This window comes from Balaenoptera musculus, chromosome 13, assembly GCF_009873245.2.
Source record: "Balaenoptera musculus isolate JJ_BM4_2016_0621 chromosome 13, mBalMus1.pri.v3, whole genome shotgun sequence".
Lineage (NCBI taxonomy): Eukaryota > Metazoa > Chordata > Mammalia > Artiodactyla > Balaenopteridae > Balaenoptera > Balaenoptera musculus.
This window is the reverse complement of record NC_045797.1, coordinates 12074983-12101510: the sequence shown is the minus strand read 5'-3', so window position 1 is coordinate 12101510 and position 26528 is coordinate 12074983. Positions and strand designations below refer to the sequence as shown.

At 42.6% G+C, this 26528-nt stretch overlaps 1 protein-coding gene across 1 annotated transcript; it reads right to left on the bottom strand.

Annotated features, from left to right (window-relative positions):
- Window positions 1-676: 676 nt before the first annotated feature.
- POLR1B (RNA polymerase I subunit B) lies at window positions 677-25591 on the bottom strand. The gene is made up of 15 exons (XM_036873101.1): window positions 24859-25591; window positions 22718-22885; window positions 21973-22119; window positions 20625-20757; window positions 17958-18094; window positions 16835-17058; window positions 16087-16258; window positions 12939-13110; window positions 11906-12187; window positions 10654-10787; window positions 6745-6915; window positions 6022-6178; window positions 3394-3590; window positions 2719-2972; window positions 677-2107 (listed from the first exon to the last, which is right to left on the bottom strand). Exons 1-15 carry the CDS (start codon window positions 25033-25035, stop codon window positions 1225-1227), a joined length of 3408 nt encoding a protein of 1135 aa, XP_036728996.1. The 5' UTR covers window positions 25036-25591; the 3' UTR covers window positions 677-1224.
- Between the last annotated feature and the right edge of the window lie 937 nt (window positions 25592-26528).

Below are 26528 nucleotides of genomic sequence, written 5' to 3'. Positions count from 1 at the left end.
TTCCATGTATAGGTATATTTTGCATCATTCTCTTTTGTGTATAAATCCTTCCTTTCAGTAGTTACATTCATTTAGATTCATAAACTCTTCATTCAGGGAGATATAAAAGTATAATTCAATTACGTATATGGAAATGTCTTACGTTAATATATTATTGTTCTGCCGACATTCCATTCATAGAGATACACAGCATATAATTGCGTGTATAGTTTTCCCCATTCTACAATAGTTTATTCTAAAAAATACCATTCATTCTTATGTTCAGGTATTTCCTTTGAGTAGATAATTTTGTTTTATACAAACTGTCCATTCATAGATATACTTTATATCATTCCGTGTTGAGTATAGCTCTTTGTAGATACATTTTTGTTCTAGTCACATATAGAATTCAGTCTTAAGTTGTATTTTTCTGTTTTAGCAGCCATTCACTCATAGACATGTTGCACATACCATTCAGTTTTATCGCTCTTTTCTTCAATAAATAATACATTATTTTTTGTTATACCAAGACCCAGTTTCTAGAGACACATATCAGTCTTCTGAACAGCTGTTTTTATGGGGCGATATATTCATCTGTGTCCTATCCATAGTCCATAGGGTAGATACCAAGTTCAGTGTTCTTACCATAAAAACACCAAGAAACAAAACAGAAACAACAACCCAAAGGAGCACAAGGAAACTTTTGGAGGTGACATTTATTACCGTGATTGTGGTGATCATTCACAAGTGTATGCATATGTTCAAACCCACCAAATTATATACATTAAATATGTGCATTTTTTGGTATAACCATTACACTTCAAAAAAGCTGTTAAAAAATTTTCTACCTTTGTTTTTACTTCAAGAAAATACAAAATTACATATATATGTCTTACATTGTTTATTTATATTGGACTGCTCTGCTCTACATGAACAAATAAATGTTTGACAGTCACTGCCTGCTGAAAGCAGGATATGAAGAACCTGGGTGTGGAAAGACTTTTCCCTGAATATCCTTCTATTTATCAGTGTATAATTTGTAAAGAACAACAAATATGCTGATAATCATCTTCAGTAGTTATTATACCAGAGCAACTCAGAAACTCTGCATTCTTAGTTGCCAGGTCTTGGTTGAGAACTCTTAACCTTGAAAAACTCCAGAGTAACTGTTAACAGCTTCAATGAACTAAAGTTACATTTTGTTTTAATCTGATAGCAATCTTGACCCAAAAGGCCAGCGTCAAGTTAAACAATATCCAGTTTCACTTTGATGTTCATAGCTGCCAGTTCAGCTACAAAATACCGAAAGACGTAAGGCACAGAGACAGTGTCGATGGTGTCACTGCGATTACACAGAGTACAGTTGTACTTCCTGTTGCGCATGGCAGACCACGATGGGGGTGGCTTCTCCAACAGCGGGGAGAGCAAACTACCACACTTCACACACACGTGGGCTACAGACCGATCCGAGCAGTTGAAGAGCCGGTCGTGAAGGAGAAAAGACGTACCATGGGCTAAAAGAGCGTCCCGCTCCATCTCCCCAAAACGGATTCCACCCTGGACATTTCTTCCCCCGATCGGCTGGTTAGTGACTTTGTCTCTGGCTCCTGTTGTCCTAACTTGGAATTTGTCTGAGACCATGTGGCGTAAGCGTTGGTAATAAACCACACCTATGAAGATGTCTGCATCCAGCTCTAGCCCGCTGGTGCCACTGTACAACCTCTCAGTGCCATAGTAGTTGTAGCCAGCAGCCTTCAACGTCGCACCAAAGTATTCCAGGGCCGGGTTCTCCTCTGAGAAGATGAAGGGAGTAGCATCATGGCAGAGACCATGTAGAGCTGCAGACTTCCCTGCCATACTCTCAATCAACATACCGATGGTCATGCGGGACGGAAAACCATGAGGATTGAACAGAATGTCTGGAACCATCCCGCTCTCAGTGAATGGCATGTCCTCAACTGGCCACAGTCTGCTCAAGATGCCCTTCTGCCCGTGACGACTGGCAAATTTATCCCCGATAGTTGGGTTCCGAGGGACTCTCATCGTGATGCAAACGCACTTGAATTTGCCATTTCCAGTGTCATTACTGCACACTTTGATGTTATCCACAATACAATTTTCTTTACTCCTAGGAAAAAATAAACCAGACAAAATGTCAAAACGTATAGAGATACTAAGTTTTACTGATATATTTAGTGCTTCATAAAGGATATTTGCAAAACTTATTCTCACCTCTATTCTCCAAATACAAATAGAGCTGGTATCCCTAAAAGTATTTATGAATAGGGCTACTGATTATGTTCACTATAGAAGTGTGTTCATCTGAAAGAATACTAGCAAGAAAGGCAGCTGAAGACCTACTACTGAAACCAATTTTACAGTTGTAAAATAAGCTTAAAAATTTTATTTTTAGTAAGAGGTATAATGAACTCAACATTTTAGCTAGGAAACACTACTAACATGTCTGAGAGAGATGCTCAAGTTTGAATAATATAGTTTTAAAATAAATCACAGATAACTGATCAATTGTAGTAGACTGACAAGAAAAGTAGAAAAACAAAGGCAGTACAACAGACCACAGAACTTTGTCTCATTTAAGAAATGTCCATTCAGTTAATAACTAAGCTACTACTTACATTTCCTCCAAAAATTCTCCTGTTGAAAAATAACTTTCATTGACCTCCAGCAATCTCACTGAGAAACAGCCTTTAACAAATAGCACTGGTTATGCGAACTTACTTATAGTACATCACAAAGCTTTCCCCAGTGTTGAGGTTCAGGTAGCTGTAATATGGATCTCCATACTGCAGCTGTGCTCCAATAAATGGCAATCCGTCATCATCCAACTTCTGCAGAATCCGTGGGTCACCAGGTTTGACTCCAAACACCAGACTATCATCTCCTTGTTTGATTTTTTCAGACAGATCTATACACTCAGACTTGTAGACACTTCCATGGGCAAAGCCTCGTTCCCAAGAGGCCTTATTCACAATCTGTGAAGTCAATCATTAAGAGACTGAGACCAAATGAGAGTTTTCAAAATAAAGCCGGTTAGAATTACAACTGGTTTAGGCATTCGATTTTAAAACTATCCACATTTCCTAAATCACCTATGCTAACTATTAAAATCCAGACACATATAAAGGTAGATATTTCCAAGACTACTTTACATTCATTTGACATCTACTTATACTATGCACTCAAATAGGCAGGCTATATGCATATGAATATTTAGTGATACCCCTCAAGGCTTGTCACTTTTAACTTAGACCAGGAATTAACTATTTAACAGAATAGTCATGCACCAAATACCAGGCACTTGGGCACACAAGAAATACTCCTTCAGTGATCTGATGGTAAACAAAAAAGTTAAAAATTAAAAAGGATGGAACTACATCTCTTGGTAAAACTTACCATGGCATCTTCCATATCATAGCCAGTGTAAGAAATAACAGCAACAATGGCATTTGTCCCAATCGGATAGTTATCCATGTCATAATAATCATACATGTATGGTCTCACTAAAGGGCTTTGTGGAGTCTGAAGACGATACAGTTTATTATCTGACCGGGCTTGAAAAGTGAGGAGTGGAAAGCCCATAGTCTGCTTACCTACAAAGGGAAAAAAATTAGCATTTCGGTTTTTCCTCCTTGATTATAAAGGTGACATATAAAATTGGAAACTAAATATTCATCATAGGGGAATGAATAAATAAATTAATCATGCTGGTTTTGTTTACTACAGACTAATACTTGGGGTGAAAATGAAGTAGACAAATGCGTATCAACGTGACCCATGAAAACAATGCTGAATGAGAAAAAGTACAGAATGACATTTAATATGATGCATTCATGTACATTTGCCACACAGCCCAAACAATTCTAGACCTAGTTTATGGACGCACATGTAATATAATAAAAGCATAAAAAGGGGATGTAAAGGATATATACAAACTACAGGATATTACTACTACTGGGGGGAGAGATGGAGTGACAGAAACTATTATCTAATTAGATTACTTTCTTACACACAGACACACAGACACAGTAAGATGTTGGTATTTGTAAATTGTGCATAGTGAGGTAGGTACAGGGGGCAGGTAAGACGCTTCTTTGTACTATTACCTTACAGTACAGAGAATCAATTCAAAACAAAATGATTTTAAAAACTAAAATAGGGCTTCCCTGGTGGCGCAGTGGTTGGGAATCCGCCTGCCAATGCAGGGGACACGGGTTCGTGTCCCGGTCCGGGAAGATCCCACATGCCGCGGAGCAACTAGGCCCGTGAGCCACAACTACTGAGCCTGCGCGTCTGGAGCCTGTGCTCCGCAACAAGAGAGGCCGTGACAGTGAGAGGCCCGTGCATCGCGATGAAGAGTGGCCCCCGCTCGCCGCAACTGGTGAAAGCCCTTGCACAGAAACGAAGACCCAACACAGCCAAAAATAAATAATAAAAATAAATAAATAAATTTATTAAAAAAAAAAAAAAGAACAGCTTCAAAAAAAAAAACTAAAATACTATATACACAGAGGAATTTTTTTACAAAAGGGAGACTTCCAGTTTCCAGTATAGAGAGCTACTCCTACAATATCACCCCCAACATGTACGTATAAAATCCAGAAAAGAAAATCAACTACATACATATACACACTACCTGAAAGCACTGAAATGTAATAAAAAATAGAAATTAGAGAGGGATTAACATTTGGACAAAAGGAACTTCAGAGTGAATTTCCAGTTTTTTCAGTTATTAATGTCTTGTTTCTTGTTTTTAATTTTTTGCCTGATGGCTCAGTCAGTGTAGTGGCTAAAGCTCAGAAACCCACAGTCTTATTGGCTTGAAGAATCAAGGAACAGAGTTCAGAGCATGACAGCAATTGGAAATGTAAGGGGGGAAATTTCGGAAAGGAGAGAACCATAAAGGGAGAGCCTTACATTCTGCATATAAACTGAGTCCAAATCTTTGGTGGACTCCGTCCAGCACTATGTGTGGTGGGACAGACATGAGCAGCCTACCTAAGGCTAAAGCGTGCACTTCAACAGCTGCTCAGCTAGCTGCCAGTAATCTAAAAACCAGCCCTCTTCCAAGGAACAGAATAGAATCTAGTCTTTACAACATATTTTCCGTCCACAATCCAATCCAATATTATTAGACATACAAAGAAACAGGAAAACATGCCCAAGACTCAAGAAAATTGCAATCAATGGAGACTGATCCTGAGATGACCCAAATGTTGGAACTGGCAGACAATGATTTAAAAATACCTGTTATAACTATGCTCATGTAATGGAAAATATGTTCACGATGAATGTAGATAAGACTCAGATAAAACAGAAACTATAAAAATGAAACAAATGGAAGCTCTAAGCTAAAAAATTAAGTTTCTGAAATAAAAATGCACTAGATGACAGTGAACATGACAGATCAATAAAAATGATCCAATCTGAAGAAGAAAAAAAGATTGAAAAAAGAGAACAAAAAACCAGTGGCTTATGGGACAATACTAAAAGGCATAACATATATGATGCATAACTGAAGTCTCAGGAGATGAGCGAATGAGGCAGAAGCAATATTTTTAGAAATAATGGTAGAAAACCACACAGATTTAATTTTTTAAAACAGATTTAAGGGACTTCCCTGGTGGCATGGTAGTTAAGAATCCGCCTCCCAATGCAGGGGACATGGGTTTAAGCCCTGGTCCGGGAAGATCCCACATGCCGTGGAGCAACTAAGCCCATGCACCACAACTACTGAGGCTGCGCTCTAGAGCCCGCGAGCCACAACTACTGAGCCCACGTGCCACAACTACTGAAGCCCGAGCGCCTAGAGCCCATGCTCCGCAACAAGAGAAGCCACCACAATGAGAAGCCTGCGCATTGCAACGAAGAGTAGCCCCTGCTCGCCGCAACTAGAGAAAGCCCACACGCAGCAACGAAGACCCAACGCAGCCAAAAATAAAAAATAAATTAAATAAATAAATTAAAAAAAAAAATACAAGCCCTTTTCTTCTGTGACTACCACCACCTTCCCCTCCACCTTACCCATCTGGCACTGGTACATGTTTCTCGGACTCTGGTTGTGATCAGAGAAAGGGATGAAGCTGGCGATCACACTCAGCAGGCTGTGAGGGAAGAGCTCCTGGTGGGTGGTAACTCCAGCCAAAACCTCATCCTCAAAGACAGCAACGTTCATGAAGATCTGGAAAAGAGGAAGGACGAGGAAGTTCAGGGCATAAAATAACTGTGACTGCTGACACGTATTAGCTCTCTCTCTCAGAGTTTAGTTCTCACAGGCTTGAAAGAAAAACTTCCCACCCAGCATCATGAAGGGATCCACAGTTAGAAATACCACACACCTTACACACTTCATTCTAAATCTACCCTGGTCCAATTGTGAAGGGATATAGGAAGGGGGAAAATTTTTTTTAAAGTAGCACAAAGCCCAGAGTTTTGCAACTGCAGAAATGTAGGCAAAGATTGAGAGTGATTCTAACGGAATGTTTCAGTCTCACCACCCGAGGCAGAGCTGGCTGCCAAGGAATGTGTTGAGCGGGATGGGAAAGGCAAGTAATGCAACTGCCAACCCTCTCTCAAGTTTGATGAGCATGAAAACTGCTTCATGCTGGTCACAGAAGAGGCAGAAAATAAGCTTTGACTTTCTTTCAAATGCCCCGACTGTAATTATAACAGTAACACTTTTAAAAAAGAAATAGTTACTAAGTCTCTGAAAGTTGCATACTATACAATCACAAACAGTCTGTGTACCTGCTCCATAGTTCCAATTAGTTCTTCTTTGCCCAATTCCAAGTTCTGCACAGGCCGTACCAGTCTACAAGGAGTGGTGAAAAGGTACAATCCTGGGTACAGACTTGGTTTTCCTGTCATTGGGATCAGGACCACCTCCATCCAGGGAGGAATTCTTTTTTCTCTCAAAACCTGTTTTCAATTATAAAAAAAAAGAGTTCAATTAAGAATAAATGAAGTGGGCTTCCCTGGTGGCGCAGTGGTTCAGAATCTGCCTGCCAATGCAGGGAACACGGGTTCGAGCCCTGATCTGGGAAGATCCCACATGCCGCGGAGCAACTAGGCCCGTAAGCCACAACTACTGAGCCTGCGCAACTGAAGCCTGTGCTCCGCAACAAGAGAGGCCGCGATAGTGAGAGGCCCGCGCACCGCGATGAAGAGTGGTCCCCGCTTGCCACAACTAGAGAAAGCCCTCACACAGAAACGAAGACCCAACACAGCCAAAAATAAATAAATAAATAAATAAAAATTAAAAAAAAAAAGAATAAATAAAGTATTTTACATCTATCTCCCCTGCCACCCAGGAGGTGGGTATAGTGAAGAAGCAGATCAAATATGAAAAGCAACATCTTTAGAATTAAATCAGTTTTGCAGGTAACAAACCTAGTGCCCTGCCAGTCTCAACCCCACACAGACGGCATTTGCCCCATATCCAGAGTTGGCAAAAGCCCTACTTTCTTGGGGGCTCAGTCCCAGCATCAGGCAAACTGCGTACAACTGAGACTGGGGAAAAGGTAAACCAAGAATGTGTGTGTAGACATACTAAATGAAATTCTATCCTCTGATGTCTAAACCATAGATTACTGGGGACTTCCCTGGTGGTCCAGTGGCTAAGACTCTGCGCTCCCACTGCAGAGGGCCCAGGTTCGATCCCTGGTCAGGGAACTAGATCCCACATGCCACAAGTAAGAGGTCACATGCCGCAACTAAAAGGTCACATGCCTCAACTAAAAGATCCCGCATGCCGCAACGAAGATCCCGTGTGCCTCGACTAAGACCCAGCACAGCCAAATAAATAAATACTAAAACAATAAATAAATAATATACAGATTACTGGTGTTATTTTAGAATGTATTCAGTGAAAAGGCCCTTCCACCTGGGAATTAAAAAACAAAAAACAAGCAAAGAAACCTTCTATGAACTCCTGGGTGAAAGGAGATATACGAACTAAAATTACAGAAATGTGAAAAAATAACAAAACCAGTATAGCAGAACTTACGGCGATTCACAGTTAAATTATCAATAAAATGAAAGAATGAAAATAAATGAATTAATTCTTAGCTCAAAAGCTAAAACAACAAAACAAAGTACAAGAAATCAAACTGAAAGTAAAATCTGAAATTAATGAGGCAGAGTACAGAAAAACGTTCAAATTAATAAATCAAAAAATTCTCAGTTCTTAAATTAACGGTACCCACTACTTGATCTAATCAAAAGGAGGGGATGAATATATTGAGTAAAAAATGGCAAAGGGGGAAAAAAACTGTTGGCACAAAATTTTAAAACCATGGGTCGCTTTGCATATCTCTCTGAAACCAAGATGAAATGAATAAAATTCAGGTTACCAGAACAGGCCGCAACAGAGATGAAAAGATTAAAGACCAACTTCTATATTAGAAATAAAGGTATCAAGGAGCTATCCCCAAAGAAAGCACTAGAGCTGGATGATTTCACAGGTGAATTCTAGAAGACCTAAGACCAGATGACCCAATGCTGCACAAACTGTTTTGGAGCACTGAAAACTAAGGAAAACTTTCTAATTCTTTTTATAAAGCAGAAATTTGTAAATGTTGACTATAAAAAATCTTAAATAAAATATTAGTCTTTAAGGAAGTAGTAGTATTTATTAAGTATTAAAATAATGACCAAGTGGGATTTATTCCAGGAATTTAAGGCTCATTACTCATCATTATTATTAGAGAATGATCATTGTTAGGGAATGAATTAATATAATACACTTAATACGTCTAAGGGGAAAAACAATTTTTTCCTCCATGGATGCCAAAAAATTAAACATAGAATTACCATATGATTCAGCAATTCCACTTCTAAGTATACACCCAAAAGAACTGTGTGTGACACACACACACACAGGACTATTATTCAGCCATAAAAAGGAATGAAATTCCAACACATGTTACAAAACAGATGAACTCTGAAACATTATGCTAAGTGAAATAAGCCAGACACAAAAGGACAAATATTGTATGGTTTCTTATGTACCACTTACACGAGGTACCTAGCAAAGTTAAATTCATGAACAAAGTAGAATAGTGGTTACTAGAAACTGGGGAAAGAGGGAATGGGGAGTTACTGTTGAATGGGTACAGAGGTTCAGTTTGGGATGATGAAAAAGTTTGGAAGATGGATAATGGTGATGGTTGCACAACAATACGAATGTACTTAATGTCACTGAACTGTACACTTGAAAACTGTTAAAATGATAAATTTTGTTCTATATATTTACAAAACAACCCAGGGACCAGTCCAGAGTAGTTCCCACTAGCCAAATCTGACACAATTTGAGCATCAAAATAAATGATAGTAAGAGAACACTCATGAAATAAAATAAGCATCTATAAATCCACGCTAATAAATGAACACATAAATAAATGGAAACAGGAAAACTCTGCCTTACATAATAGCAACTAATAAACATAGAACAAATGATGGCATTAGAAAACAACCATTTGGCAACCATTACAGTAATAACTAACTCAGCAAAGAATCATCAATGGAATGGTAATAAATTTGCAAAGAATTCATCTACTAGTGGGTGAAAATTTGATGAGGAAAAGGGCTTTCACAGAGCTTCCAAATCTCTCTCTACATATTACTTATTACAGAAAAAATTAGTAATAGTACAGTGGACTTAATCTAAAGAAGAGAATCTTAAAGTGATCAAAGTTAATGTCACCAGCCAAAAGACCAGCCAACATCAAGTGCCTCCTGAAAAGATATCCTGAATCTCATCATAAAAAAGCTACATAAAACAAGAGTGTCTACAAAACTGGCCTGTACTCTTCAAAAAAAAAAAAAAAAAGTCAGACATTAAAGGCTGAGGAACTGTTCCAGATTAAAGGAGAAGAAACAGGCCAACTACATGTAACACGTGATTCTGGACTTGGTCCCAGACAAGGAAGAAAAAAACTAGCTATAAAGGACATTATTCAAGACAAAATGGAATAATCTGAATATCAGCTGTGGATTCCACCAACCTGACCTTCCCTAATTTTGGTAAGTGCACTGTGGTTAATGCAGAGAAAATCCTTGTTCTTAGAAAATATACACGAAAATCTTCCTGGAAAAGGGGACACATCTGTACACTGCTCTCAAACGTTCAGAACTAAGATGTACACAGCATTTAGAAAAAGCATACAAATGATAAAGCACATGGGGCAAAAACAACTAAACAGGACAGAGCGTATACTACAAATTCGTCCTACTGCCAAACTAATGGCCATTATCTAAGCAACAAAGACTCTTATTAGGAGGAAATTTTAAAGATTAGTTTACTCAAAGAATGTCATTCTACTTGACTTTTAAAAAATGTATTTCAAGGGACTTCCCTGGTGGTCCAGTGGTTAAGACTCTGTGCTCCCAATGCAGGGAGCACGGGTTCGATCCCTGGTTGGGGAACTAAGATCCCACATGACGCATGGAGCAAATACCTGTCACTGACCATAACTGATGAGGTCACTACAAGGCAAGACGCTGCCACCAGAGGGAATGTATGGGCACTTTTGTAATTAGCTTCTGACCTCCAGACCCCCTGACACTCGAGAATGCCCTGGGGCTACCTCAACAACTAGAAAATGACTGAAAACCTAAGACGGAAGGACAGAACAATTCACAGAGACTCAAGATCACCTTAAAATGTCGGAGAGAATCGGCAATGCCAGGAACAAGCTCCTTATCCACCCAGCCAACCATGACACCGTCCAGCAGGACAGGGTAGCACTCGCTGTACGGCCTCTGTGGAGCTCCATCAACTGGAGTGACGCCTGGTGAAGTGAGGAAACGGAATGATCACATCGGGATGCTTTTCCCAACATTTAACTTTCCCTCCAGATTCAACAAGTGTTTCATCATTTTAGCTATCTAGTCATCTTGTCTCTAAAGCGGAATGTTTTTGTATTGCCTGAGTAAATATCTAAATCATTTCAGCAAGGACCCCCCAAATCTACTGTCTCTAATTGCCAGTGAGGAGAGTAGCAGGGGGACAGGGGTTTAAGGGAGACTTTTCCCTGTACACCTTTTGTATTTTGATTTCTGAGCCATGTAAACATATTAACTTTTTCCCAAAAATCTAATTACATTTGATCCTCATTGTTCACATATCGCAAATTCGCCTACTTGCTAAGATTTATTTGTAACCCCGATATCAATACTAGTGGCGCTTTTTTGATCATTTGAGGACACGCAGTGAAAATTCTGAATCGCCGGATACACGTGTTCCCAGCTGAGGTCAAACCAGGTGACGCACTGTTTCAGCTCATACTGTAAACAAGCGTCCTTCCCGCACTCTGTTCAGTGCCATGTTTTTTGCATCTTTTGCTTTTGTTGGTGATTCTGCTGTTTATAATGGCCTTCAAGCACAGTGTGAAAGTGCTGGTTCCTAAGCACGAGGCCGTGCTGAGCCTTATGGAAACACGTGTTAGATAAGCTTATCGTGACAGTGCTGTTGGCTGAGAGCTCAATATTAATGAGTCAACAATATACATTAAATAAGGCATCTTTAAACAGAAACACACATAAAGCAAGACTATGTACCAGCTGATGAAAACGCTGTGACAAGAGGCTCACAGGAACCTAATCTTTTGTTTCCCCAGGAACAACGGCTCAGTATCTGCTAATTCAGTGCCAGTGGTGACTTTACAGAAGTACTGCAAATACCAAGAATCGACTCTAATTAAATAAAGAACACTCTTCCATGAGCCATCAACACCTTCTGAAGACAGCAAGTGCTTTACAAAATGTCACAGGTTATCCACAGTGTTTCCTCCACCCATCACCCTTACAAGAATTCTCTGCTCAACCCCCAAAGAAGCACAACTTAATAGCTTTGCACCTGTTAAAACCCACACGAGCAAACAAGACAAGACTGCTGTACACAACCTACCCAAGTTGCAGAGCAAAGCTGGAATCGATGCTGTATACACAAACTGTGTGACGACCTCACATATGGCGGTTAAGTGGTTCATCAGACCACAGGGCTCCCCGTCGGGGGTGTGCACGGGGCAGAGGAAACCCCAGGACTCCGGCAGCAGCCTGCGTACTGTGGTGGTCCGCATCTTGGCAAAATCTGCCCCTCGGTGCACACAGCGGAAATGGGAGAGATAGCGTATGAAGTTCAGCTTGTCAGCCACAACACAAAGTCCGGAGTCTTGCAGGAAGCCAAGACCTTAATAAAACAAATGTCATTGAAAATGGGCTAAACTTAAGGGAAAAAAAAAAGCCTATTTTCTACTGGAGGCTCTGATAAGATAAAACCTCAGAGTACACTAGAGATCAGAGAGTGGGTTATCACAAAGTTTACTCAGCTCTGGTGAGGGGAAGGGTTTAAAAACATAGTCAAGATCCCCAGATTTCACACATTGTATTAGCCTCGACTGTTTCTCCATCTCCTCTACACTATCTCCTTTGTGGGCAAACATTAAATGAGTAATAAAATAGCAAGTAATTAAATGGGATTCATCCAGGAGGGCTGGATAACACACAAGCATTTGTTAGCCCTTAAGGAATCTGCACCAGTATCATCTGTTTAAAAAAAAAAAAAAAAAAGATCTCTGGGCCCTCAACAACCACTTTTTAAAGTTTTCCGGTCATTCGAATACAACTGGTTTAGGGAGGGGCATGTCTAACAACCCTCCCAGACAACCCATCTAGTTAACCTTTCCTCAGAGATCTAAGCTTTCTTTAGTTTTCTAGAAAGAGGCACAAGAAATGCATTTGATCATTAAAATTAGATTTCAACTATACAGACAGCCTGTCTACAGCCCAATATACACCCGTCAAAATTTACAACGTGAAGTCTGTCTAACGAGAGTAAGAAGTTCACTTTTGAAAAGAATCTCTCTCAGCAATATATAAATCTACATTAAGCAAATAATTTGAAAATCATAACTAAATGAAGCCTCTCTATTTAATTTCACCTGTTTTAGAACGTAGATTCCCAGTAGCAAGAAGATATTCAAATGGTTTTGTAAGGTCTGTTCCCAGATTAAAAATCTTCAGCAAATTTTCAGTGTTTAAGGACACGTTGGTCTTCTGAGCCTTCTTGTCTATAGCTATTTTAATAGATACTAACCAAGCTTCCAATTTTTCCTGAAATAAGAAAAAAATTTAAATTTTTAGGTATTTTAATTACCACAAGTTGGATATTTACTCCTACATAACCTGCACATCCATAACAGAAGCCCACTAATTCATACATTTGACACGGGAAACTTCTAAACTATAAACCTGAAAAAACAGCTTTTCAAAGTACTATTACAGCTCAGGCATTTCTTAAGGCAGAAGACAGACTTCTGCAGTGCTGAGCGTCGCCTCGGCACTGTGGGCCTGTGGCTGGACAGTTCTTCGCGACAAGGGGCTGTTCTGTGAGCTGTGGGACGGTACAGCAGCACCCCTGGCCCTTACCCACAAAAATGCCTCCAGACACTGTCAGGGGTCCCTTGGGGTGGAACAAAATCGCACCCAGTCGAGATTATCCACACTAATGGAAAAGAACCAAAGCTGGTTTGCTTGGGCCTTAGAAAAGTTTTTAATTCAAATGCTCTTACCAAACAATCAAAAGACCTTCAACCCCAGAAACAGGCAACAACAACAAAGCCCTGAGACAAAGCAGCAGCCCGCTGGCCCAAGAACAAAACAATTAAGAGGAGCCCGAAGTCCCCAAATGACACCCAACACACAGGACCCCTGACAAGCCAGTAGGAAAGACCAACACGTTCTTCTCATATAAGAGTTGAAACATAATGGAAAAGGAAGAGAAAACAAAAGAGAAAAGAGGAAAGAAGTCAGAGATGAGGAACAGAGATGTGGGTAGAATGCTCTGGAACTGGAGACGGGGAGGCAGAAAGAGTGAGCTCAACTTTCCGCCTGGGTCAGAGGCCTGCCCGTGGTCTCTTCGAGGTCAGCTAGCATTTACTGGGCATGTACAACAAGCTGGCGCTCTGCATGTTTACTTCAGCCTCACAACAAACTTTTCCTCAGGAAGCACTGCATTACGAGACCTCTGAAAACCCGTGGGCCAAATGCATTTCAGTATTAAGAATTTTTTAGGCTTCAGAAAGGTGACAGGCACACAGACCTTTTATTACCTAACACCCATGATGGAGACTGAGGCACTGGCTCATAATCAAACACACTTCTACGCTGAAACACAGACTGTCATACTAAGTATAGCAAATGAAAGTTATAAACAGCCTCCTGTCGGTTCCGATCAGGTTTTGCTGCCAACTCTCATGTTTTTTTTGGTTCTCATACTTTCTGGATCTGGAATTGCAGGTGAGCGACTGTGGACCTGTCTGTGCGGTCTGCACACTCAGTACAAGCAGAAGCAAGCGAGAGCCCTCCAGCAAGCCTTCCCATGAGGCTCACCAGCCTCTCTGGTAAAAGGGCTAATCCGAAGAGATGGGCGGACAAGCCTGTGGAGAGCGAGGCAGCGCCCAGAAGGAAGAACAGCTTCTCCCCATCTGCTCTCACAGTTCAGAGGGGAATCGCTTCAGCGTCCCTCACTCCCCAACCCTGTTAAGCAGCCTCGGACCCAATCACAGGGACCTCAGTCTCGGTGGCAACACTCACTGAGATGGTTATGCAAGCCTGTCATTCATATCAGGTCACTCTCGTGCACCTTCTGAAGATTGCTTTCATGTCCCGAATTCAGAGGTTTAAAAGCTTGAGTATAACGGAGGCAAAGGTAAGGAAATCAGACACTTTTAAGCAATGAATTCTCTGAAAAAGTCCCAAGTTTTCTTTCCTCTGTTGCTGAAACAGGTCACCTTGGTAATGTTGTGCAACTGAAGATACTTCTAACACGGCCGGCTCCCAACGAACCCACATGCTTCAGTTTAAGGAGGAGGGAAATGTAAATTAGTCTTTAAAGGTGACTGAAACTTCTGCCTGATTTGAATTTTTATCAGGGAAATTCCAGGCTACCAAAATTTTTCAATCTAATTTTATAGACAGAGCAGACAGAAACAGAAGTTATTACCTTCAAGTAAGAATTTAATTATTGACTAGATTAGAAACTTGGGAGTTTTAACTTCAGTCCTCTCCATCTTCCCTGCCGTTGTTCTGTTATCTCTTAGATTAAATCTTTTTTAGGGATGATATTCAAAATATAAAATGCCACCAAATCAACTTGCTTATAAAATGATTTTTGTGTCAGGCCAACATTCTCTCCCAACACACACAGAGTTCTCACTATTTACAGTAATCATGTCCTGTCCTGTCTCTGTGAACACTGCACTGGTGAGCACAGAAACACTGCTCCTAGGGGAAATGCAGGGTTAGACTTCAGGGAGTCTCTGGTCATTGACAACATTTTCATCAACTGATCAATACATGACCTCGTTTTTTGTGTTTGTTGAGAGACACCTTAGTTTATACTGTTGACTCACTGCCACTGAGCTCAGAGCAAACAGCACCGTAACTCATGCCTGAACAAAGCCCGTCTAATACAAGTGTTTCCTCCATAAGGAACGTCGCAGCCTTCTTGCACTTAGGAACACTAGACGGTACTTCAGCACTGAGCCTGGGGGTCACTTTAAACAGCAAAATCACCAACAGAAAGCACAGAACTGAAAAACATGGTAGCAGAGACCCTTGTTTACAGCTCATCAGACCTCGGCTGGGACCGTGAACATCAGGAAACCCCACTTCTCTAGCACTCTGTGCGTGTCTGCAAATGAGCATGAGAGTGCTGATACTGCTGGTGTTCCAAAGAAATTTTAGCGAGTAGGTGAATTCACAAGTACAGGCTCTGTGAATAATGGGGACGGACTGTATGTGTGTATATAGGCCATTTGCATTTTATCATTAATGTTATGACCAAGATTTGATATTGTCTTTATTTAGCTTCTATAAAAACATTAAAGAAATTTCTGAACCTGGCCAAGCTAAGATCTGTAAGTCCCTTACTGCTAAACAATCAAACAAACAAAAAATAGAAAAAAAAAGACTACATAAAATGCCCAAACTAGAAATTTTAAACAAGCAGGAAACAATACTGCCGGAAATGGCCACATCATCCCACAAGAGGTACGACTGCTCCGGGGTGAAGCAGCGTGCATTTACCTTCAGAAACATGAGGAAGAGCTGCCCGGGGGTCAGGACCTCTTGATTCACTAAACTGTCAGGATTCTCCTCCATGCACTCGCCTTTGGCTAAAGCAAAGAGCTTCCGGGTCATGAGACAAAGCACATAAAACTTTTCAGTGTTGGATTTCAAGTGGATGCAGATGCACTGGCTGCCAAAAGAGAAAGAAAAAGCTTGAAGCGACTCAGCTGCTGCTACTACTCGATGTCCTACTGAATTCAGCTTCTCCGCTGCACTGGCCATTCAAATGCTCAGCACGTGGCTCGCGGATACAGATCGGACAGCGCTGGTCTAGAGCAGGGCTCCCTTAATAATTACACAGTGGTTACAGAAGACAAAGTCCTAGCCTTGGGGAAATAAAGGGACATGATGCCTGCAACTTCCAATGATGCAGAAAGAAAAACGTTGATGATATGCAGAGGAAGCAACAAAGCAAAGTGGTAAAAATGTAAACAACTAGTGAACGACAGTGTCCAGTGTACTATTTTTGCAGCAATTCTGGAAGTCTGAAGTTATTTCAAAAGTTTTAAAGTACAACAGAAGGTATGAAGCTACCAGAAAAAAGAAAGGCGAGGATGGCTGCAGAAACAAAGCTAGGCCCTACTCTGCTAAGCCAGAACCCCACCCCCAGGGCCACTGTGATTCCCAGATGACTCACCAGCCCCAGCTGCATCAACACAAGGAAGCATGGACACCCTCCACCCCCAATAAACAAAAGCACACATACCTGAAGAGAAACTCTGCAGCGTGTTCATTTGGGTACCAGTCAGGAAGACTGAGTTTTACTCTGAAGCGTTCACCCAGATAGCTAAGGACCTGTTTTTGTGTGGAACATCCCTCTTCCATTACAATCCTTAACATCTGAGAAACAGAGTTCCTCAAGAAAGAGTCATCTTCCTTTCCTTTGATGAGCTCCTGAAAAATCTGATAATCGGAAAAGCTCACAAGTGCCTAGAAAAGAAAAAAAGGTTCTTTTTTAAAATTGCTAATAACTGAACCATCTTAATCATTTAGTAACCATCCTGTTCTATTTTTTTTTTTTTTTAATACCCGAGAAAAATTAGCACTCCACTATCGCTGAATCTAAGTGAGCTCTTCAAAATCAGGGCAATGCTTGTATGATAGACACCAAGATGGTCCAATGATCCTCACCTCCTGGTATCCACAACCTTGGTCTCCTCCACACTGAGCCAGGGCTGGCCTGTGTGACCGATGGAATATGGTGGAGAAGTTGAAGCATGACTCTCAAGGCTGGGTCGTAAAGGGCACTCCAGCTCCTGCCTTGTTCTCTTGGCTAACTCTCTGGGGAAGACAACTGCCTCAAAGCAGCCTGTGGAAAGGCCCACGTGGAGAGGAACTGAGACCTCCTGCCAAGAGCCCACAGTGACTTGCCAGCCATGAGGGAACCGCCTCGGAAGGGGATCCTCCAGCCACGGGCAAGCCTTCTAAACCACAGCAGCCCCCGCTGACATCTCACGGCAACCTCCGGAGACCCTGGCCAGAACTGCCCAAATCTGGAGCCACTTCCAAACTCCTGACCACAGAAACTGTGAGAGAAGTGTTTAGCGATGTTTTAGCCACTGCCTTCTGGTTAACTTTTTTTTTCTTGGCCGCGCCGTGTGGCTTGCAGGATCTTAGTTCCCCAACCAATGATCGAACCCCGGCCCTCGGCAATGAAAGCGAGGAGTCCTAACCACTGGACCACCGGGAAATTCCCTGAGGTAACTTGTTATGCAGTAGTAGATGCCAGCACAGCATGAACTCTATGAGGACAACCCATCCACCCCGCACAGGACACCACTTCCAGTGACTCACTCCCCAACGAAAGAAGTATATGCAGTAAGTCACACCTTAAGTGCAAATCCCAAAGGAAAAAAAAACAGTTCTTTCCGGTAAATAAAGTTCAACATAACCGTGCCATTTTCCAAGTAGTGAAGGTTCATATTGACAGCGGAATGTTCTTCTCTCACACAGTGCATTGAAACTCCTATTTAAACAAACAGAGCAAATAGTCAGAAACTCAGCAATACTACCAGTAAGTATAGTATGCGTGGCTACAATTAGAGACTGATTTTTAGCTCAATTATAAGAATAAACTGTTTAACTATAGGGCTCATGAATGCAAAATGCTATCTTGTGAAGCCAGCCACTGTCACGGAGAGTGATCAAACAGAGGCCAGGTCACTGTGAGCCAGAGACCGAGGGGAGTGCCACATACCCTGAACCAGAAGACTTCCGAGGCCTGTACCTACACCTGGCCAAGTCAGCCGTCCTTCAGCACCATAAGCAGTAACATAAATACATGTGTTCATTCGGTTTGAAAAAAAATTGAACACAGTAGAAAGGTTTCCCACTATGAAATTATAACGCAGAAATGCTTAACAGAAAAACAAAAAATTATACATATATGGGAGAAAAATATCAAAGACTCTGTTTGTATGCATCTACTTTTTAATATCGGGTGGGCCAAAACATGCCTTCAGTTTTTAAGTAAAAATAAAAGACATATTTTTCATTTTCACCAAGAACTTTATTGAACAATGTATTCACCCTTTTGCTCCACCACCTTCTGCCATTTTTCAGGCAACTTCATAATTCCATCTTCCCAAAACTTATCTTTTTGAGCAAAGAACTGTTCCAGGTGCCTTTTATAGTCTTCCAGGGAATTGAAATTTTTTCCACTAAGAGAATTTTGGGGCTTCCCTGGTGGCGCAGTGGTTAAGAATCCACCTGCCAATGCAGGGGACATGGGTTTGAGCCCTGGTCCAGGAAGATCCCACATGCCGTGGAGCAACTAAGCCCCTGCGCCACAACTACCAAGCCTACGCTCTGGAGCCCACGAGCCACAACTACTGAGCCCACGTGCTACAACTACTGAAGGCCACGTGCCTAGAGACGGTGCTCCACAACAAGAGAAGCCACCGCAATGGGAAGCCCGTGCGCTGCAATGAAGAGTAGCCCCCGCTCGCCGCAACTAGAGAAAGCCTGCGCACAGCAAAAAAGACCCAACGCAGCCAAAAATAAAGTAAAATAAATTTATATAAAAAAAAAAGAGAGAATTTTGTAAAGACCAAAATAAACGGAAATCCGAAGGAGCAATGTCTGGTGAATATGGAGGGCGAATCAGAACTTCCCAGCCGAGCTGTAACAGTTTTGCGTGGTCATCAAAGAAACATGCGGTCTTGCATTATCCTGATGGAAGACTATGTGTTTTCTGTTGACTAATTCCAGACGCTTTTTGTCGAGTGCCACTTTCAGTTGGTCTAACTGGGAGCAGTACTTGTTGGAATCAATCGTTTGGTTTTCCGGAAGGAGCTCATAATAGAGGACTCCCTTCCAATCCCACCATATACACAACATCACCTTTTTCGGATGAAGACCGGACTTTGGTGTGGTTGGTGGTGGTTGATTTCGCTTGCCCCACGATCTCTTCTGTTCCACATTGTTGTACAGTATCCACTTTTCATCGCCCGTCACAATTTGTTTTAAAAATGGAACGTTTTCATTACATTTCAGTAGAGAATCGCATGCAGAAATAAGGTCAAGAAAGTTTTTTTTGCTTAACTTACATGGAACCCAAACATCAAACCGATTCACATAACCAAGCTTATGCAAATGATTTTCAACACTTGATTTGGATATTTTGAGTATGTCAGCTATCTCCCGCGTGGTATAATGTTGATTTTTAAAAATTTATTTTTTAATTTTTGGCTGCCTTGGGTCTTCGTTGCTGTGCGCAGGCTTTCTCTAGTTGCAGTGAGCAGGAGCTACTCTTCGTTGTGGTGCAAGTGCTTCTTATTACGGTGGCTTCTCTTGTTGCAGAGCACGGACTAGGTGCGCGGGCTTCAGTAGTTGTGGCACGTGGGCTCGGTAGTTGTGGCTCGCAGCGTCCAGAGCACAGGCTCAGTAGTTGTGGCGCACAGGCTTAGTTGCTCTGTGGCATGTGGGATCTTCCTGGACCAGGGCTCGAACCTGTGTCCCCTGCATTGGCAGGTGGATTCTTAACCACTGCGCCACCAGGGAAGTCCTATAACGTTGATTTTTCTCAATTAATGTCACGATTTGATCGCTATCAACTTCAACTGGTCTACCCGACCATGGAGCATCGTCCAGAGAAATCTCCAGCATGAAACTTTGCAAACCACTTTTGACATGTTCGATCACTCATGGCACCTTCTCCACACACTGCACAAAATTTTTTTTGCATTTCAGTTGCGTTTTTACCTTTCTTGAAATAATAAAACATAACATGCTGAAAACTGTTGCTTTTTTTCTTTCATCTTCAATATTAAAATGGCTACACAAAAATTCACTAATTTTGAAAAGTCTTTTTTTAAATGCACGCTGATATGACAGCTGTCACATACAATCTAACAAAATTGTTTTGAATGAAGTTAAAGACAACTAAGAGCTATTAGAGCCATCTTATGGAAAAAAACGAACGAACCTTTTGGCCAACCCAATAAAATAACTTAAATTTTTCTAAAAGAACATTCCAAAAAATCACTACAACTTACCATACTGAGTATAGCCAGGCCCTCTGCTTTTCCATTTTGGTCTTACCATTGCAATGGGGAAATTTCTGCGAGGCATAATCAACATTCGGATGACTTTTTCGATGCCATTGATTATAAAATAGCCTCCCATTTCCTGCCAAAGAGATGAATTAAAATTTGTTAAACAAAGATATATAACTACCCGTAAACATGAAACTGACCAACTGCAATCACCACCCTCATTCTTAAACAGATGTGCAGAAGAGGGGCACTCGGGCAAGAGGAACTGTGGATCCCTTGGAAACTGCAGACTTAATTTTAAGTCTTCTTAAGCACATTAAAAAGGCTGTAGAGACTTGGGAGAAAACTATGGAAGAAAATCATAGCACTTTCTTCTACCAGACAGGCTGAACCTAACCTGCCTTTCTGTCCCTAAAATGACTGCAGTCTTCAAATGATGTTAAAAAACAAAAACAAGTTACTCCAAAGACAAGTCTAAAGATGAAAACAGTAATCGTTCAGCTTCCAGACAAGTATGGTTTCTTGAATAAGTTAAAAAACTTCTGACTGTATGAAAGCTCTGGAAACCAGAAATTTGGATTAGCTAAATAGGAAAATATTTTTAATATTTAATTTTTAATAAGTTAATAGAACATTTCTGTAATAAATAAGGAGCTACTATGAAGCAGGCATATCACACTGAGTGCTCTATGTCAGCATAACATTTAATCCCATAATAATGAGAGAGAGCTATATGCCCATTTTCAGAAGAGAAAACTGAGGCTCAGGGAGATTAAATTTCCCAAAGGTGCGGGACTGGTAAGCGGAACAGCTGGGTGTCAAACCCAGATCAGCCACCAAAACCCTCTTCCCAACACACAACACAGCCCCTCTGTTGTAAGCAGAGTCTGCATGTCTTGATTACTTCAACTTAATACTGCAAAGCCACCTAACAGGGATTGAATGGAAGGTATATGAAGCATTTAATACGTCCACAGAATCTGACTGTGGGTAAAGCAGACATTTTAGACAGATATGTGGGTTAAGACAGCTTTAAAAAAAACCAAATACATATCTAAATATGTATCGGTAGGTAGGAAAAACCTACCAATTCTTTCCCCATAATAATAATATTCTCTAACTGGAGTGTTTGTTTTTCATACACTGTCTCATCTGAGACTCGTTATGAGGCCTATGCAGTGTGCAGACAAAACATCAATGCCCCACGTTACCTATCCGGAGACTGAAGCAGAGAAGGAAATCTGGACACCCCTCCCCCACTCCCGACAAGCTTCCGGTCCTCTCACTCGCAGCTCAGGCGCTTGCTACTGTCACCTGGCCTTTCACTGCACGGGACCCCGGCAGGTACCTCTGCTTCCTCGTGGTGCTGGATGAGGGCTTTTGGAGGAAGGTTGTATAAGTTGCAAAGCTTGGATTTCACCATGATGGGAACATAGCCAAGAAACTGTTTAATGATTCCTTTTGAGATTCCATTCACTGCCCAGCTGATATCAGCCTAAATGAAAATGAGAAAAAAAAATTATTTAGTAAAAAAGGAAATATTCTGGGCTTCCCTGGTGGCACAGTGGATAAGAATCTGCCTGCCAATGCAGGGGACATGGGTTCGATCCCTGGTCTGGGAAGATCCCACATGCCACGGAGCAATTAAGCCCGTGTACCACAACTACTGGGCCTGCGCTCTAGAGCCCATGATCCACAACTACTGAAGTCTGCGTGCCTAGAGCCTGTGCTGTGCAACAAGAGAAGCCACTGCAATGAGAAGCCCGCGCACCGCAACAAAGAGTAGCCCCCGCTCACTGCAACTAGAGAAAGCCCGTGTGCAGCAACGAAGACCCAACACAGCCAATAAATAAATAAAAATTAAATTAAATAAAAATTAAAAAAAGGAAATATCCAGATCTACAAGAATGAGCATTTGAAAAGATTAAGGCAGAAGACCATAAACTAAATGATTTTATGCTTTAGATTTAAAAGATGGGATCTCTTGGATGACAGCACAAAGAAAGTAGAATTCTGGTATAAACTGTATTAGGCACCAGACTTATTCTCAAAAATGTACAGTGTGCAAGTCATAAACTGTCTTTTGTACTCACTGTCAGCTTTCCCCGGTAGGTGCTCCTTCGGCCCCGGCATTCTGCTGGATAAACATTGAGCTCTTTACAGATGCTCCCTTTTGGAACTGTGGGTGGACTGATGACAGCATCCACAATAGTAAGAGAGATCCGCTCATCTTTGAAAGCAAATTCAAAGGGAGGGATGGCCTGAAATACAATTCACACTGTTAACTGCTTGCATTTCCAAGGTACTTTTTCTCTAAGACTCTTTCAAATCCCATGTGTTCTATAAGCATTGATGGCTATAATGCTAATGTGACACATCTGAAAAACAGCTAAAGCTACATCCAGTCTACTCATATCCTCACTAAGTACCTAAAACTGTAATGCATTAACAAGATTTTTTTTGACTATCTACTACATGTCCGATTCTGTAGTAGGTTCCAGGGATACAGCTGTGTACAGAACAAAGCTGTTCTCTGAACCAAGTGCTTGACTTCTCTATTCTTATATATAATACACACACACACACATCTATTCTTTTTCAGATTCTTTTCCATTATAGTTTATCATAAGATATTGAGTATAGTTAGTTCCCTGTGCTATACAGTAGGTCCTTGTTGTTTACCTATTTTATATATAGTAGTGTGTATATGTTAATCTCAAACTCCTAATTTCTCCCCCACCCCTCCCATTCTTACCTTGTAGCCTCTGCATGCATAGCAAGACCAATGGGACTCCTGCTCACAGAGCAAGGATATGGACACACCCTCCTGATTCAGCAACAGACACTAATAAATGCCATTCTTTAGGCTGATCTTTGTACATTTCATTCCACGGTGGCCTCATACTAAAGCCAGAGCCACGCAAGGGGTTGGTGGTGGTCATGGTGGTTCTTCCCCTTCCACAGCAGTTGCTTCTTTGTACCACTCCCTGGGGGGAGCGCTGCTGAACTGAGGAAGGGGCATCACTGAGCTCTCCTACGTATTAACTCTGAACAACCTCCTGGCCTTAGTGCTAAAATAGCAAGAATGCCAAAAATGGAGCTAAGAAGCGATTATACTCCAATAAAGACGTTGATCATCTCAACACTGGGCTCTTTTTCATTGTTTTCATAAACCCCAGGGCCAATTAACTTTTAAGTAGATATAATTATATCTACTTAAAAGTATAACTTTTCTCATAGACATGATACAATGAGTCCAGGCATGATAGAAATTATTATTTCCCATCAGACAAAAATATCTTGTCTTCTGCAAACAGGTCAAGGAATAATTAAACTTCAAAGAAGCCTCAATGGCTCCATATTATTTGCGGAATAGAGTTCAAGCATCAGAGACTGGCACAGCTCTCCACATTCTCTCCACCCCTCCCCCAATGCAAGCCCTACCCAACAAAAGCGCAGGGTAGAGTCCCCTTGAGCTCTGCTCCTTCACTTCCCCTGGAGGGAACGCACTTTCCTCTTCAATTCGTGTAATCCTGTCCTTTCTCACACAGCTGGACTAGCGAGACCTCCTCTGTGCTTCCAGAGAACCACGCGGCCGCCCCTTGTCAGAGCAGTGCTCAAGTGTACCGGCGCCGAGTGACTTCACAGCTCCACCTCCTCCACCCAAAACATGATGCCAAGCAAGAACTGTCTCTTACAGGCCTGCCTCTCCCTCACCCTTAGAGCCCAGTGCCTGGAGACATGGCGACGCTTACTAAATGAGACCCTCCCCCACCATCTTCACCTGAACTCTGGTACCATCACCCTCTAGACCAATCACCTTAATGTGGACCAAATGTTACGTAATGATGGTACCAATCACTTCCTGTGGACCAAATGGTTGCTACTGAACCTCGTTTTTATGCCTCACTGATACTTTCCTCAACACAGACCCGCGCTGAGCCTAGCACGGTCAAGGAGTTACAACTATTTGAAATTATACTGCGACCTCCCAGCCCTCTCTCTGGGACCCCTGCCCGCGGCCTGTGTCCCATTCCCCCCGCCTCCTGGATCTCCCCCTCCCAGGCCCCGAGCCTCAGTCACCTCTCCCCCGGCCCTCCTCCAACGCCTCACACGCCCCCCACCCCTACCCTCGCCGGGCCCCTCTCCTCCGCCCGCCTGGAGCAGGGGCTAGGGGCGCAGGCGAACCCAGAGCTGAAGGGAGCCTGGGTTCGCCCGAGGACGCCGCGCTCACCTGCACCGCGTGGCTGAGCCCCTCGCGCACAGCGTAGTTGAAGGACTCGACATGCGCCCGCGTCAGCTCCTGCAACGCTGGCTTTTGCTGCTCCCGCGGGATCCCGTAAGAGGGGTCGGTCAAGTGCTTTAGGCTGGGCCCGCTGGGTAGGTGCCGCCACCGGCCGCCGGGATCCATGAGTCCGCCTGCACACCGGATGCCAGCAACGGCTCCACACGCCCCGGAAAGCACGGCCGGCGCCGGGCGCCTACGGCTTGCTGGGAAATGTAGTTCCTCTTGTTCCTCCGGCCCCGGGTCCTCCGATTTTACGGGGTCGACTTGAAACCAATACCGTGGAGCGAATGGGCCAGTTTAAACCTGTGCGGAGTCGGAACGTGGCGGACTCGCCCGGCCTCCTCTCTTCCACCGCCCCCTCCCATATCCCCCTTCCGCTAGACGCCAAAGGCGGGAATTCGCTCCACGGGCAATTCCGCGTGTGACCGCTTTGGCTCTCATTCGTGCTGTTAGGGCCGGCTGAGAGCGGTGTTCAAAGATTTCCCTCCCTTCCCTTGACCGCTTTGCGATCCAGTGCTGATGCAGACCCTTGGGGTGACACCCAGCCGGAGTCTTGGCTTCAAGGAAAAAGCAGTCGGGCACCAAACTGACTGCTCTCTACCCAACTCTGAAGTCGAAGGCTCATCACTAGGACGGTCAAGCGGTGGTCCGCCCTCTCTACCCACTCCCCGCGTCGTCTGGACTGGAGTCTTGAGCCGGGCGGGGCCGGGGCGGGCCGGCGGGGTGGGAAGGCGGGTGTCCGAGGGGCCTTCCAGCCTTAAGATCCTTTGAGGATCTGTGAGTCCTATGAAGTACTTATCTCCCCAGAATACGGATTTTATCAGGGACCACCTGCAGCTGTCTTTCAACTTCATCTTTTGTGTGTATGTGTGTGTGTGTCACAGCTCTATTCTGTATTGAGGTATAATTGACATGCAATAAACTACACACATTTAAAGTGTGCACGTTGATAAGTTTTGGCCTATTTATACACCCATGAAGCCATCACCACAATTAATGAGTTAATTCACCACTCCCAAAAGTGTCCTCCTTCCCCAGTTTCACCCTTACCTGGGTCAGCTGGTAATTTTCACTCGTCTATCGCTCCCCCACCCGCATCCCATGCCGTGTGGCTTGCAGGATCTCAGTTCCCGGACCAGGAATTGAAACGGCCTGGCAGTGAAAGCCCTGAGTCCTAACCGCTGGACCGCCAGGGAATTCCTCTTATATCACTTTTAAAAAGTTATCTTCTGTTTCTGTCTTTTGTCGACATCATCAAATCTCCCAAGATGCGTGCAGCTGTGACCTAAATTCTGCCTTCTCTTCCTTTACAACGTCTGCTTCTTTTAAGGAAAACTCCTCCTTCATTCCCTCTCCCTTTGTCAGGGTCTCCTGGAGGGCAGGAGAATGCAGGGATGATGGCAGGAGCAGTCATTTCCATCAGCATACAAACTTGCTGGAAAAGCTGTTAAAACAAAAAAACAGCTCACTGATCTCTTTTTTTTTTTTTTTTTAATTTTATAGCTACTTTATTTATTTATATTTTTATTTTTATTTTTTGGCTGTGTTGGGTCTTCGTTTCTGTGCGAGGGCTTTCTCTAGTTGCGGCAAGCGGGGGCCACTCTTCATCGCGGTGC

Excerpts from the sequence above, each read along its gene's own strand:
- POLR1B (XM_036873101.1), bottom strand. The coding sequence starts at position 25,035 with ATGGATCCCGGCGGCCGGTGGCGGCACCTACCCAGCGGGCCCAGCCTA. Across the intron at positions 6,916-10,653 it reads ATTCTCTCCGACATTTTAAG|GTTTTGAGAGAAAAAAGAAT; the intron begins GTGATCTTGAGT and ends AATTGAAAACAG. Across the intron at positions 3,591-6,021 it reads CATGTACCAGTGCCAGATGG|GTAAGCAGACTATGGGCTTT; the intron begins GTAAGGTGGAGG and ends TTCCCTTTGTAG.